This window comes from Drosophila suzukii, chromosome 2R (assembly GCF_043229965.1).
Source record: "Drosophila suzukii chromosome 2R, CBGP_Dsuzu_IsoJpt1.0, whole genome shotgun sequence".
NCBI lineage: Eukaryota > Metazoa > Arthropoda > Insecta > Diptera > Drosophilidae > Drosophila > Drosophila suzukii.
In genome coordinates this window covers 17,362,604-17,378,208 of record NC_092081.1, presented here as the reverse complement: position 1 = coordinate 17,378,208, position 15,605 = coordinate 17,362,604, and the positions used below count along the sequence as shown (strand labels likewise).

Sequence of the window (15,605 nt, the reverse complement as noted above, 5' to 3'; positions counted from 1 at the left end):
CATCCCCCCCGAAACCCAAAACCCTCGTGGAACCATCAGTGTCAACGTGTCTCAGATACATCTGCACCTCCACCTGCAGTTGAAGTGCAAATGTGCAGTGTAATTAAAAGTGTGTGCACGTAGACCCTGGCAAAGCAATTCAAATAGAAAAAGGCAAGCGAAAGGCCTTTCACCAGGTTCCGAGCTGTGGGTAATTTCGGGGAACACGAGTCCTCTGCCGGCTGGCTTACTGATTGCTGCCGGCTGGGCTATCCGCCTGCCAATCTATAACCATAAGCCGGATTCAGAACTCGCCCGGGAGGAGTCCCAAAATAATAGAGGCACATTCCTGGTGCCTGTGCCCTTTCAATTAACATTTGACCGGGCTTAATTCGCAACCAAAACACTTCCCATCTTGTCCACAGAAAAAAATATAGGAAAAACTAATCATTAGGGGTTGCAAAAGAACCGTTCCATAATAATTATAGTTCCCCAAGGTGAAGAGGATTTAACAAAAACAGATAATTTACTATAACGAAGTGGTATTAATATAATTCGTACACCATCAATAATAATCATCATTTTCTTAAAGGTTTTAACGGCTCAGTAAATTTAGGTATAATATTATCCCATTTTTAAGTATTTTTTGGTTTCCCCATTAATTTACGTCGCATTAAATATGAAATAGATATATTTTTATGTGAAAAACCATCTGTCATTAATTTGCACCCATTCTAGTATCACTGGTAATCTGATGTTGTAAGAAATAATTTCCCATGTAATCCAAAATCCACCAATTAGTATTGATCTTTGCAGCCCTGATGATTCATTTTTCCTGGTGTAGCCTTAAGCCGGAGTAAATTAGTTTTCAGGTGGAACCAAAGCCAAAGTCGGAATCACAATCAGAGCAAGTCAGGTTTGGCCATCTGGCGATGGGGCGATGGACAAGCACTTGACTTGAATATGTGATAATTGGGTTTTTTGTCCCTCCAACGGACATCACAGACGCCCTCAGCGCCGGCTCTTTCATTTTGGATTTTTCCCTTGGCTAATTGCTATTTCTGGAAAATTGCAGGAGCACATCTGTATAAAGTGCATGGCAAGAGAAATATTTATGCAAAATTTGTTTGATATCTCCGCTTATATGCAATGAAAATATTAAGCTGGTCAGCATGCTAGTAGACGAAGTTAAATATTAAATGCTGAACAAACAAATCCATGAAAATTCAATTATTTTGCTGGTCGAGCAGGGCTCACTTTTAGCAAAGGATTCAGATTTAAGCCGAAAACAATCCGAATTTGCAGTCGAACATGTTTTTTGAATTTGCAGCTGGCACTCCATGGCTTGCCTTTAATTTAGATACAGAAGTAGGAGCACAATGGGTATCCGAAAAGAAAGTGCGAACATGGAATAAATCTTGGCGAGCATTGTCCCGGTGGCTGCGGAGCCGGAACCAAAGCTGGATTCTGGATCCTGAATCCCAGAGCCAAAGCCACAGCCACAGCCACAGCCAAACATCGAAGCACTTAGCAACTGCCTAATTTATGGCCCTGTCTGACAATGTGAATGGGAGTGTGAGTGCGGGTGCGATTGTGAATGCGAATGTGAATGCGAGTGTTTGGGCGCCGGGAGGCCAGACGGTCCACACAGACATCGAGCAAATATCAGACGATTAGCCACAGACGATTGCATTGAAACAAGGCTGGGAAATAGAAATGGCAAGTCCCCCGGCGAATCGATCCGCATTTAAATATTTTTGTGGCCGCCTCACTATCCCTCTTTCCCTGCGGCCAAAATCGATGTTTGAATAATTGTAATTGAATTAGATGGGATTGTTTTGACTCTCCGGCCCTCGTCCTTTTGGCCATGAAGCACACATCTCGGGACGACATTTATTGGTACAGTAAATGCTGCATGGTAGTCACGTAGTTGGCAACTGAAAGAGCAGCCAACGGAGTTCAAAGTTTTTGTTTTGGGGGCACATGACATGCAAAAGCGAAATCACAAAACACTGAAACGTGCTTTTTGACATTTTTGCAATGTATTTAGGCACGTGCAATATGTATCTCTGTGTGTGCGGCTCCTTTGCCAAATTGAATTTAGCTGCCAAAAATGGTATCGTTTTAAAGGAGCAGGAGTTCGGAATCAGAATCAGAATCAGAAGCAACAGCATTAGGGTCAATTACCGCTGCAAAGTGAATTGTCAACAAAATCGAAGCCCAGAAGCGGGACAGCAAACTGAATTCAACACATTGTCAAGCCGCCCAACTATATAGTCCACATGTGTGTGGGTTGCACTTTCATTATCTGTGCAAATATTTGCCAAAAATGGCAGTTGGCAGTTGTCTACTATCCTGTCCTCCTGCGAGAGTTGCTAGCTCGACACTTTTGGGCATCCTAGCGCAAGTTTTAAGCCGCTTAGTCCCACAGCCCGTTTCCCATTTCCCATTTCACATTTCCCATTACCCATTACCCTTTCCCCCCGCAAAGTGAAAGTTATTGTACGGCCAACACACACACACACACACTCAGGCCCACCAACCCTGCGGTGCACATTTCATAAATGCGGTAGAAGAAAAACTATTTCATGTTGTTTGGTTGCGTGCGCTTTTGCGAAAGTTTCGGCCTCTTATGTCGGCTGTCCCTCAACTCAACTTTTGGTCTGTGCCGGAAACTATGGGCCACCCCCTTACAACTTTCCACCGTTCCGCCCAGGATGCCGTAAATATTTGCCTTTGCGGCGTAGATATAGATGCAAACACGTCGCCAGTTTGACTTTAAGACTCACCTGAAGGGACGTCCCGCCACGAAGTTGATGTGTTAACTGCCCCACAGCCACATCGGCAGCAGAAGCAAAAAGACCACTGGGAGAAAAGAAGGATGATATCAGAAGACATATTATAGTGATATATATGTTTCATATGAGATTTGGGGAACAAACTCCCTTTATAAACTGAAACGAAATATGGTACGCAAAAAGTATGCAACAAGAACTATCTTGTAAAAACCCCAACAGAAAATACAGTATCCGTCACGTATTATACAATCTTTAAGACACAAATTTAACAGTTTTCGGAAGTTTAAAATAAGGTGCAGTATTTAAGATATCTCTGAAAAAAATGTCATCAAAATTTTAGAATAGATAATGTACTAAACACATTCTTAATTATAATATATTATCACAGAATATTACATGTAAATAACATCCTATTAGCTTAAGACCCAGTAACTATAGCTAAAAAAAAGTGGTTGAGGCAATCGTCTCAAAACCAAATTATTAATAAATAATTTAAAAAAACAAATAAGTAAATAAATAAAAAATGATTTATAATTCCATTGTCCCTTAAAATCCCAAGTAAGTTAGTCAAGTTCATTTCGTTTATGAATAAGCATAATTTTTTAAATGATTGTAGAAAATGGGTACTCTACTTCAGCGGTCGGCAGCGTCTTATTAAGTGGGGCATAGGGGACATGTATCTCTGCCCAGCCTCTGCCGGCACACGTTCAGCGTACAGCGTACACACATAAAAATCAAAAAGTCATTGTATTCCGTGTTGACCGCTCCTTTACTTATATGGCTTCTTAATTTCTTAACTCATTTAATCATAATCATTAGAATGATGAAAGAAAAATTATTAAAATTTAAATATTTTCCTCTGTGCAGCAATCGCAGGCCAGCCAGCAGGAGAAAGTTAAACACATATTTGCGGCCATATACTCGTATACGTTATTGGAAAATTTTCAATTTGCTATTGAAAACGTGCGGCGGTATGGAAGGACGATGGCAGCGGAACAAATTTCATACTCGAGAAAGCTAATTAACTTCTCTTTACGAGGCATAAACTTCCGCCATTAAACGCATTTATTTTCATGCGAAAATAAACAAATACCCAAACACGAGGCGGCGGAGAAAGTAATGTTTTGACGGCTCCTTTTTGTGCGCGAGTATATTTCCTTATGCATTAAAACGTCGCCCGACACGCACACAAACAAAACCCGCGGCCCGTGTGAATTTACGACAGAGCCGTTGTCAAAGGGGGTCGAGAGGGGCATCCTAGGGGGGCGATATGTCTGCTGGTACTTACCAAGTGGGGTATTTACTTAGCACGTGTTCCCACGTCCTTCTGCTCTACCTCCTGGCACGGGGCCTATTTGTTGCTTGCTTTTAATTAACAAATGCCTTGCAACGCTTTTCACAATCATCGAGCGGTAATGAAAGGCAGTAACCTCACCTGTATAAAGAAAGAAGACATAAATTGAGCTCGCTTTTTAATGCCGCCCCATCATGATTTACTGCCTCATCGAAAGTGATGATAACGACACGATTTTCCCAGCCAACCGTTACCAATCTTGTTGGTAATCATTTTTATTTTGTTTACTCCACCATATTTTCGCACAAAAGCTTCCTTATAAGGTTAATAAAAATACTTTATTTCACTAGTTTTTTCCACTGCATTCTGCACCAAGGCGAATAAAAATGTTTTATGGTAACAAATTCTTTAAACGTTTTATTTTTATTATTTAAAAACAGAACCTGAGGTTACGAGTTGATATGAAACATCGCGAAGACGTCGGTTATGATATAACTAATATAGCAATTCAACACTTTCTAAATTTAAGGTTCTGCTACGCTAACCCCATAAAGAGTGACTGGTGTGGATAACCATTGACAGTAGCTGTCCGGAGTCTATCTGTCTTGAACTCGTTACGTTTGAAGCTGGGTTCAAAAGTACTAATACATAGCAGCAACAGTCACCACAAAAATGTTTTAATATTGCTACAAGAGTAATTTCTTTAAAGCCAAGAGCAACGCAATTGGAAATACTAAAGACAGGAAACTTTTGGCAGCCGTAGCCATATTTAAAGCTCGGAGAGTGTACGGGTAAATAAGGTTTGTCGGAAAGTACTATGTAACAAGTAGAAAGAATCGACTCTATAGATATAGATATTCTTGGTCAGCATTGCTAGGCATTGCTGTCTGTCTGTCTCTCCGAATCAACGCTGAGATCTCGGGAACTACAAGAGCTACAATGTTGGGATTAAACATACAGATTCTATACCCGTTACTCAGCTAACCATTTGAACCCATTAACTACTAGTCAGATTTAAACCAATTTTGGCACGCCGATAGATATTGACAAATTTTTTTAAAAATTAATGTAGGCGATAGACTTTATAGGTTTAATTTGCTTGCATTCGCAAAATTTCGACTATTCAGGATTAAAAATGCGGGCGTCACCTAGCGGTCAAACCCTTAATGGCTATTTTAATGCTGGCCGTTTTTGGGCTTTAGAGTGGACGTCAAAAACTTTTTTAGGTCAATCGATAGGTATGACCAAACGAATACATTTCAGTTACAATTTTTATTATACCTTCAAATCTGTGCGTGCCAGTTTTATGCGGTTTTGTGGGCGGGCACTCTGGTGAAATAAACTTGCGCTGCGCAAGAATCTCTAGAGTCTGCATGCTTAATTGCTGTTATAGTTTCTGAAATTACAGCGTTTACGTGAACAGACCGAAGGAATTGGATAGATCGACTTTGCTATTGATCCTGACCAAGAGTATATATACTTTATAGAGTCGGAAACGCTTCATTTAACCTATTACATTCTTACCGACGAATGCAATAAACCCTCTTACTCTACAAATAACGAGTAAAAATATTTGCAGTTGGGGTTCGAAAGATACAGAGTTGCACTTGTCAAATGCTTTGACTAACTACACACCAATAATCAAAAATTGCTAAAAACAACATTTGTTTCAGCTTTTTGGTCTTTTTCCTCAGATTACATTTGTAGGGATAGACTTTTGGGAACAGATTTAAAAATGTCGCATCAGAGCCAAAAGGATCCTTAAGCATTCATCAAGGTAATTCTTTTTCACAGTGTAATTAATACTGTTGTTTTTTTGTATTACTTAGAAATCACTTTTTTGTTTGGTGTAAGCATCTTTTTGCACGCTATCGTAAATACTTGGAGAATTTCCTTATCAAGCCAAGCCGAAAACTTTCCCGGAAGTTTCCCTGCGGCTGGGGGATAAATGTGTGATATGATGGCCGGAGTTTTATTGTCTCGGCCAGATTGCAACTCCCTTTATGGCTGGCACACTTCAGCTGGCGCTGGCTGATCCCGCCATTAATGCCTGCAAATTGTGCCTCGACACGCCAGCAAATTCAATACAAAATAGAAAAAGTTCCTGGCAAGTTAAACACTCTGCTGGGCTCGCTTCAGCTCAGGGAAGTTAGTAGTTGGGTTGCCTTTATTTTTTACAGCCCCTGCTGGAAACTTTTCTCATTAGTCACTATTTTTAGCTGCAGTTTAATTGTTACACACTCGCAGGACGAAAGTTTCCCGGCCAGAGTGCGAGTACTCAGAGTTGTTTCAATTTTTTATATTCCTTCGCTGGGAATTCATTTCGCTTGGTGGTGGGTGGCTGCCATTTGAGCAAGATTTGTGTAAACAAATTAAGCGTGCTGCATGCCAGGCCATTTCTTTTCTAACCATTGAGCAGGTGCGAAATGAATATGGGGAAGTTACGCCCAACAAAATTAAAAGTTTTCGGGCCCCGGTGGCAATTAAAGTTAATGTTGTGTGTGTGTGTGTGTGTGTTTGTTGGCGGGGGAATTCCCCAGTAATTACATAAAACTCGTGAGCAATGCCTGTAATTCAGGCTCAAACGAGGAGGCACAAAGCTTTGACATGCCACAGACCTGTTCTGGTGCAGGACCTTCCCCAGGAATCTGCCTAATGTCGACCCGAAAGCCTGCTTGCTGCACTATTCTGGGAAATTTCATACATTTGCTGGTGGTACCTTTCCCGGAATCCTAGCACACAAGATGTTCCTTCGAAATTCGTCAGCCGTCTTTTGTTTCAGACAGAAAGCTGGCTTTAATTAAGTGCATGCCTTCACCTGCGCTCGAATATGAATCCTTTGACTTGCCGCGCCCGGAATTTCCTCGCACAACAAATTAAATGACAATTTACATTAACCCAAGACGACATCTTTGCGGAGTCAACCGGTCCAAAGGTATTTTCATATTAAATTACCCAAGAAGAGTCTGCAACAGAAATGCACCTAATAAGTTCAGAAATCGGCTTAACAATAACATTGAAATCGTCAGCAAATTATAAGGAACTGCAGTCAAGAGTGAAATGTAATGCAATGCAATTTAATCCGAATTTAATAGAAACAAAAATTAAATAGCAAAGTCCCAACTGCTCAGTTTAAGCCCTTTCCAGCCACTTTTTTTTAAACCATTCACTGTCGTAAAAGAATGACTAATTACAGCAACTGGATAGTATAGTACGGGTTAATTAGTTGCCCTGCCTTTGACAGCCATTTTTTTTGCCTTCCTTTTAACCAAGAAAACGTTTTAATTATTCCAAGCAACGTATTTATTGTTTAAAAAATGGGATGAAGACTTAATAAACAAACGAAGTAAATACAAACTAAACCAATTAAGTAGACTTACAAACAATAGAAAAGTATATATTTTACTATCAGCTATTTTTGGGTTCACTCTTTAGACATACATATATTGAACGTATACAACGAGTACGGAAAACTTTGGATTGGATTAATTTGATTGGGTGAGATATGTGCAGGTTTCATTCGATAGTTTTAATTGAGATGTTCAATGAGTTTCAATTTTATTTTACACTATTTCAGAGGGGATGTTTTTCAGATAAATTCAAATCACTATTGCTATAAGTGTGCAAGTTTCCATTGTAAAACATTTTGGCTTAGGCATAACTTAAACTATAGATTTCCAGCAAGTGTGCGGCTTAGACAAACTATGACTATTTAGTTCAAAACGCTTTTAAATGGCAAACATGGTAAAAAATATGCATATGTTAGTAGAGTAGACTTAAAGGAACGATGATTGATTTCAGAGGGACAAACTAAGTGTGAATAAATATTATAGGACTTCCCTTGGACACTGGACTCGAGCCCCGACTTACTTATTTAGGTATGTACAAGTTAACCTTACTTGGGTATAAACACTTCAATCCTACGATATGATACAAAACACTTAAAAGCTATAGCCTTACTCTTCACATAGTTTGCATAAGTTAAAGGCGGCTGGGCTCAGTTGATCCACATCTCGCGATAATAAATTGTTGAGTTTCCTTTTTAAGGCACAGACATTATGTACACCTGACAGTACTTAGGTAACTATATAGAGAGGGACTCGGTTAGATCTATGTGGCTGGGGGTTTGCCGTGCACTCGAAACCGATAGAGGCATGTGTAGGTGGGTTGGCCATGGTTCGTCTCGATGCGCAATTCGACGATCTCGTACGGCCGTTTAATGTCCAAATTTTGAACGGCGAAGTACTGGAGAGAGGCGCCATTGTCCTCGAACTGGTACTCGCCGAACAGCACAGGTTCCTGGTCCTTCTCTTGCTCCAACCCCTGAATATATGTAAATCTGATTAGATCTAGACTAAATGTTTTGCTGATTGTTCACACTTACCCAGACGGTGAAGTTGCGAGGAGCGGAGTCTATCCTTCCTGTCGGAGACAAACTCTTGGGTATGTGCTCGAGGGTGAATCCAGTGACGTACACCAACGAGTTGAGCTTCAGTACTGTAGGGGTGAAAATTGTAAGAATTTCCTTTAGATTAAGAATTGACTCGCGACTTGCCTAGGAATCCGGGGAAACCCTGGAATGCCCAGCACTCTCCCGGCTGCACATTGGGTGAGATGGCCACCCGCGGTGTGTTGGTGGGGTACCAGAGTGGAATGCCAAACACCGATATCTGAGCTGATTTGGTCTGATAGCTCTCGGTGCAACGCGTCGAGAGGATTTGGCCGCCCGCCGACTCCAGGGCAAAGTCCACCAGACCCGTCTTGTCAGCATCGTAAATAGCCAGCACCGTCTTAACTATCTGGCGCACCTCCTCCTCGCGGATATGGCCCTTCAGCGCTTTGGCACTCTCGTTGTGTTTCGCCTCCACGACCAGCAGAATCTCCCGCTTGAGCCGCTCGCTGATGTCGCTCATCAGCAGGACACTGGAGCGCTCGATCTCGTCGCGAATGTTATTGTTGGTGCGCTTGTTCAGTTCCAGCAGCTGCTGCTCCAGGTAGTCCTTGGCCACGAACATGCTGCGCACCCAGCTCTGCAGATCGGCATCATCCAATTGGCCAGCGGCACCGCCAGCGGTGGATTGTTTAAAGCCCAGAATTTCGACCAGGGAAAGTTTGATCTGCTTGTTGAGAAGAACGAACTGAGAGTCGTTAAGCGCAGAAAGCTTGGATTCGATTTCGGCCAAAAGCCCGCTAAAGCGCTGATCCTGGGCCAGTTCGTGCTGCTGCATGCGTTCCAGCAGATCCTCCTGACCAAGCTTCAGGTTGCTGATTGACTGGTGCAGGTCGGCGTTCTCCGCCTGCTTATCAGAAAGGGCCAGCTTAATGAATGCAATCTCCCTGTTCAATCGATCAATTTCAATTTCTGCGGGAGGGGAACCAGAACTCTCCTTCGGCTCTAGCCGCTGCACCTTGAGATTAATGCGAGCATCTACAAAATCGGCCAACTCGGGAGCCAGCAAGATACGTTCCAGCAGCGCCGCAAAGTCAAGCTTCTCCAATTGAATTGTGTAGTGCGATTCGTGTAGGTGGACCTCCGATTTAATAAGCCTGGTGATCTCCTCTATGTTGGCTTGCGATAGCTTTGCTCCTGCCTGCCAGTCGCCAGATTGTTGCAGCTCCAGTTTCAGTTTTATGGCCAGATCAGCCAAATCCTTCTCGGTTAGCTGTGTTTTCTCGGCGAACTGCTGCAGGTTCTCCTTCATCAGCTGAACAATGAGTTGCACCTGCTGCGGAGGCAGATCCTTTGATTGCTGCTGCATTTTCAGGTCCACCAACTGTTGCACATAGCTGTTGACGTGATTTAAGATATTCTCGTACTCCTCCGCAGTCAAGGCCTTCTGGATGTTCTTCTCGATGTTGGCCATGTTGATTTTGATGGCCTCGGCTTCCTCCTGGGGTCTTCCAACGATGGGCACCTGCAGCCAACTCTTCAAGGAGGCTCCAGCATTGGACAAACGGCTTTGCAGGGACCCAAAAAGGGTCAACGGCAGCGGCAATAGAGCTTCGGCGCGCTGAACGTACTCAATGCGTTGATCCTCCTGCAACAGCGACCATCCTGACCAAAGAAAAAACGAAACAGAGCACTATTAGTTGGCAATCCTTCTACATTTCCAGTTCCCCACAACTTGCATATATAAACTGACTTAGGTAAGGGGAACTTTGTCTTTGGGGTTAATTCCAACACAAATGCAGAAGGATAGAGTTCGGTTTTGGCCAACCAATATTGCTTGTTTACATTTTACTTACCATTTAGCTAACTTCCAACAAATGGCAAATAAAACAAACTACTCTTCTTTTGTACTTGATGTTTTGTATGAAATTGTTTGCGGTTTATTTTTTGTATAGACTATTACAAAGCAAACAGTGAACAAATTACAATTAAACGTTGTTTGACAACAAAAAAGATTTAGTTAGGGCATTCACCCAGACGGATTATGGCCCTAATTGTTGGACAAGAGTTCAGTTTACGTAAATGATTACAAGAGTTCTGCAATTTGAACAGCGGCGAGCTCTATCCTTCTCCCATCAGCCTGTGATGTTGCATTGTGTTGGGAATCGTGTTGGTTGTTAGGGTGGGATATATGTGGGGTGGTTGTCCATGAGAAAGTGTAAATGAGGGGACAAGAAAGTAGAACATAAATGGGATAATTGCGATCCCAGTAGACGGACAAAACGCGGACCAAATGCTTGAGTTTGTACTTGAATTGTTCATATAGAAAGTTTTGCATATCTGTTGATATGCCAAGGAGCGTTGTCGTCTTAAGAGGATCATATTAAATAAGCAACTGCTGCAGCAGTTCGGCCACCAAACGGTAGCCTCCCCACTCCAGATGTTCCCTACACACGCTCATAATAGACTTCATCGTCGGCTTGAAAAATCTGGCGCCCCTTGTTGACCACATTCTGGCCGATGGTTCTCAAATACAAAACATAGTCATCGGCCCAGTCGCGAACGCGCACCGCATGCTCGGCGGCCTGGGAGCGCAGCGATTCATACTGGGCCTGGTTCAGGTAGTCGCTCACGTTGATCTTGGGCAACTCAGGTAGGGTGAATGTGTATTCGGAGAGGGATTTGGGTGGGAAAGTTTCATTGGGGTGTATGTAATAGAACAGACCTGCAAAGGCAAAGCAAATTAGGCGTTGGTCCTTGGCAGATGGCAAATGCAAAGCAAAACATGTCATCACGTGGCCATAAAGTTCTGATCCGCGGGATTTTACTAACAAATTACTGATGGCGTCACGCGACTGTCAACGACCAGGCAAGTGTATAAATAAACCCACCGAAGGTGATACATATACATAAAGCACGAATTCTCGAACCGACGCAAGGTCAGGGCACACGATCGAACATATTTTACTTTACATCGTTGTAAATCGGACGGTGCTTTGGAGGCCTACTTACCAGTCAACAGCAGCAAGGGCAGCAGAATCAGCAAAAATATGAAGAACCGCTTTTTCGATTTGTTTTCCGCATCCGAAGAACGCAGCAACCACGTGTCCAAACTCAGCACCGATCCAATAAAAATATACAAGTAGCGCAGCAAACTCGTGAAACCTCCTCCGATAGACTGGGAAACTTTTCCCAGGAATCCAACTTGTTGACTCTGTTTGCGCCTAGCATAGTAGTTTTGATAGGCATTTGTCTCGGTGGCCGAGAGATTGGTCACTCGAGTCCACACGGTGGTGATGCTGCTGATGACCAGCTGGATTAGGCGGACGAGCCACCAGCTCTGGTTCTGCTTCTGCCCAAAGGTGGCGTCTAGTTCGTCTGCGGAGTCGTAGTTGGTCTGCCGGGTGTAATTGGACTGGTAGCGGCGGCGGATGAACTCCTCCTGGGCGGGGTTCTGCTTGACCATGTAGTTGACACGATCGTTGTGGTTTTCTAGGCTGCGCCTGGACATGTTGGGCATGGCCACAATGCCCGGTGCCAGCTGGCGGCGGTGGGGGGACAGTTCGGAGTAGGTGTAGTCCGTTTTAGGGGTTTTGCTGCAAGACAACACAGTTAGTATTTGGTTTTAAGGGTTCAGGGTTAGTTTACTAACTTCCAGTACTCGCCAGCATCACGGTACTCAATATAGGCCAGGTAGTCGCTGACATTTCCTGAGCTGAGGTTGCCGTTCGAGTGGTTGAGTTTCTCCTGGACGGAGTTTAGCGCGTTTTGTGTGGTCTCCAGCTGGCTTCTGTTGCGCGGCGTGGATGTGGCTCCACCGGATAGCTTGGTGAAGATCGAGGTGACTGTGGTGGTGGTCGCGGTCTGCTTGCGTTTGGCCTCCGGGGTCATGTCGTCGCTGGAGTAGTCCGAGGTCAGTTGGGCAAAGGCTTTGCCTCGGGTTTTCTTGCTGCTGCTCGACTCCACTCTGTGCTCCTCCACTATCGTTCTGAAAGGAATACAGATAGTAGTTGGTTAAGATTTATCGGAAATATTCAAGTGAGTAAGTCCCTGATAACGTGTTCGGAATCGTTTCTAACTGCGAGTACAACGTATCAAAACAAAAATACAAAAATATGCTCATAAACGTCGCTGACCTTCAACGCTGCTGTCTGTTAGCCCACCCCAACCTGCTCGTTTTTGTGGCTAAACGTGAAAACGAATCTGTGATGGCCAACGTGGGGCTCTGAGTGTCGTCATCGAGTTTGAAAGACTGATCAGAGCGTGGGGCTCTCTTAAATTAGGCGCCAAAAGCTAACGAAGCTCGACGAGATACCGCACCCTGTATGTGGCTTTGCCTTCGTTTTCTGCCCGTTTCGAAATTGAAATTCGCGCTGAGCGTGAATAACAAGGAGGTGACGTCATGGCGGCAGCACACGGCATACAGTCACTAGAAATATGTATCGCTATACAGTCAAACATCTCTTAATGGAACTTATGGTCGCCATAAAAATGTAGTGTTATCATAGAAATCCCTACTGATGTTTTTTTTCAAAGAGTCTTAGAAAAGTATATATAAGTAGTTGTGACGCGATTGCTTAATAAAAGTTAACAAATCTTGTATTACGTGGAATTAAATAGGATTTCCTAATAGCCTGTAATTATAGTAAAACTCACAACTCTAGTTCCACCCTTAAAGAGCCTCTATAAATATAACTACTTTTACTGATTATAAATTCTAGCAATAACAAAAGTGTAGAACCAATTGTAATCTATTTCCATAGAGGGGTTCTAACTGAAGAGGTCCTATTTCGGGACTATCCCAAACACTTACTGCACACTGGGGACCGCCGACTTCTTTTTGGGGTGGTGCACATGTCCGTCCTCTCCAGCGTGATCGGCCGATCTCAAAAAGGGGGTCTTGGAACGCGACCGCCGACGCGTCTCTATCTGGTACGTATCATCGCTCATGATTAGATTCTCTTGCAAGTGCTCGGGGCCCTGTAGGGAACGAAAATAATTAACATGGGCAGCGATTTATGTATTTGGAGTAAACATTAAAACCCGTCTGCGACCGTGAGAGCGAGTATGTTTGTGTGTGTGTGCTGGGCGTGGGTTGTTTACAATTGGGCAGCTGGAAAACATTGGTGGGGTTTACTTTAATACTTTACTTTAATGCTCGAGTGCTTTTCCTATCGGGCTTTTCTCGCAACATTAATGCCGCATTATGCAATGCGAATGCGATGCGTGTGGAAATGAAATAAAATGAAATGAGCGCAATGCCCGGTTTTTAATTAGAATGCAATGGGGAGGTAAGTAGGCATAGGCAGGCCGTAAAGGCTTCTAAAAATAGGAGAGAGCGTTTTCAGATCGCGAATTGCTTGCCAGTGACCGTGGAACTAATGGTGGACTCATAAAGTCGATTTTTCGGTGGGAGCATAGATTCCAGGGGGCGGGGTAGGCGGAACAGTGTGCTACGGCGGCCACTACCACGCCATTCACAAACAACAAACAACGCGCGCTAATCAATACAGTGAATTGCCGAAAATGGGTTCGCAGCACAGGCGCAAACAGTAGGTATTTCGGTGAAATGGAAACCCAAACAAGTTTTCCGCAGCTGCGTCATAAACGTAACTGTGAAAATGAAGCACGCACACACACACACACGAACACAATTACAACTGGGCAATGGTTTTATTGTTTTAGGCATTTCGCCCATAATGGCACTTACTTAATAATATTCTTGTTCTACCGCACTTAATGAATTTATTTTAGATTTTATTAGATGAAGATGCGGCTTGTTTGCCAGCGCCGAAAATGTTTTATAAATAGCCTTAACTGGCGCGTCGACGAAATCACGTCTTTTCCGAGCGGCGAAAAAATTCGAATAGATTGTGCTGTTAAGGGGAGGTGAGGAAGGTAGGGTCAGTGTGACCGCGGTAGGTCTTATTCAAATATACCAAAAATATTTCAAACGGTCACGCTAAAATGTTAGGATGGTGTCTTCGCTACTGTTAACCGCCTTACAAATGCCACTCAAATGTTAAAGCCTGTTGAGACTAGAGTGATGTTAATTCGCTTTTTTACAAATGTACGTTTTACTCAAGGGCCAGGAAATTATGAACAGCAACAACTCGCATTGTATACGAGTGCATGGGAGTCTCCAGACCTTCAGAAATTCCAGGATTTCTGTGTGGCCAACGGACTGTTCCATTTCATATATTTGGGCATGGGTACATCCGATTTAAGAATAAGGTGGTCGACACAGGGGACACCTTTGATGCTCGCGAAATACTAAAATGCTTTGGGGACTCATTTTTTGAGTGTTTTGGAATCCCGCGAAGAGGACAGTTCTACGAGACCTCCCAAATTCTAGAGTTCTAAAATGTATTACTATTCTTAGAGTGAACACACAATGAAAATTAAAGAACAAAACTTCATCTTAATTATTGCTGTTGAAAAATCCAATTAATTTTGATCGATGTAACATTTTAGTGAATACCCTCATTAATTGAACGGCAAAGTTAGCATTAACATAGCACGGACGTTTAGCAGTGACTCAAACCACGGGTTATTAAGTTCAAAACAGTTGACAACCCTAAGCCGAATATATCAAAACAAGAGGTTTTCTTGTTGTGAATTGAACTGCAAAGCCATAAAATATGATTGAAATAACGTGTAATGATCGTCTTGGCAAGAAGGTAAGTTCATACCCCATAGCAAACGATAATCTCCTTAACTCAACGCCTAAAACGCAGGTGCGCGTCAAGTGCAATCCCGACGACACAATCGGGGACCTCAAGAAACTCATTGCGGCACAAACGGGCACAAAGCACGAGAAGATTGTTCTGAAGAAGTGGTACACCATCTACAAGGATCCCATCCGCCTATCCGACTGTAAGCCGTTTAGCAATTGCTTTGCAATGCCTAGCTTAAAACGAATTTGTTTTCCCATTTTCTTAGATGAAATCCACGATGGCATGAACCTGGAACTTTACTACCAATAAATCTGCGAGGAAAGAGTTCCTGTATCGTTACTGTCCCCTTTTATATAGCATCTTTGATAAATAAACTCATTTTGAATAAATACTGTACATCTTAGATAATGTTTGTTGTAAAAGAAAAATAAATAAAAAGAAGTCATAAAAGAGACCCCTTTGATTAC

At 43.0% G+C, this 15,605-nt stretch overlaps 3 protein-coding genes across 4 annotated transcripts in view; 1 reads left to right on the top strand and 2 right to left on the bottom strand.

Moving 5' to 3' along the window:
- Positions 1-15,605, bottom strand: part of LOC108018145 (uncharacterized) — a 125,129-nt gene that overhangs the window by 31,588 nt on the left and 77,936 nt on the right. The gene's annotated exons all lie outside the window — the stretch shown is intronic.
- On the bottom strand, positions 7,580-14,343 carry koi (Sad1 and UNC84 domain-containing protein klaroid). Of its 2 annotated transcripts, XM_017085599.4 has the most exons (7): positions 14,172-14,343; positions 13,275-13,441; positions 12,114-12,449; positions 11,474-12,057; positions 8,627-10,126; positions 8,456-8,568; positions 7,580-8,394 (listed from the first exon to the last, which is right to left on the bottom strand). In XM_017085599.4, the coding sequence occupies exons 2-7, from the start codon at positions 13,409-13,411 to the stop codon at positions 8,182-8,184; spliced, it is 2,883 nt and encodes a 960-aa protein (XP_016941088.3). In that variant the 5' UTR covers positions 13,412-13,441; positions 14,172-14,343; the 3' UTR covers positions 7,580-8,181. The 2 variants fall into 2 exon arrangements, with proteins under 2 accessions (XP_016941088.3, XP_016941089.3); XM_017085600.4 differs by lacking the exons at positions 7,580-8,394; positions 8,456-8,568; positions 8,627-10,126 and adding an exon at positions 10,362-11,186 and having other exon boundaries at positions 14,172-14,341.
- On the top strand, positions 14,985-15,534 carry ubl (Ubiquitin-like protein 5). The gene is made up of 3 exons (XM_017085069.4): positions 14,985-15,141; positions 15,199-15,337; positions 15,404-15,534. Exons 1-3 carry the CDS (start codon positions 15,103-15,105, stop codon positions 15,445-15,447), a joined length of 222 nt encoding a protein of 73 aa, XP_016940558.1. The 5' UTR covers positions 14,985-15,102; the 3' UTR covers positions 15,448-15,534.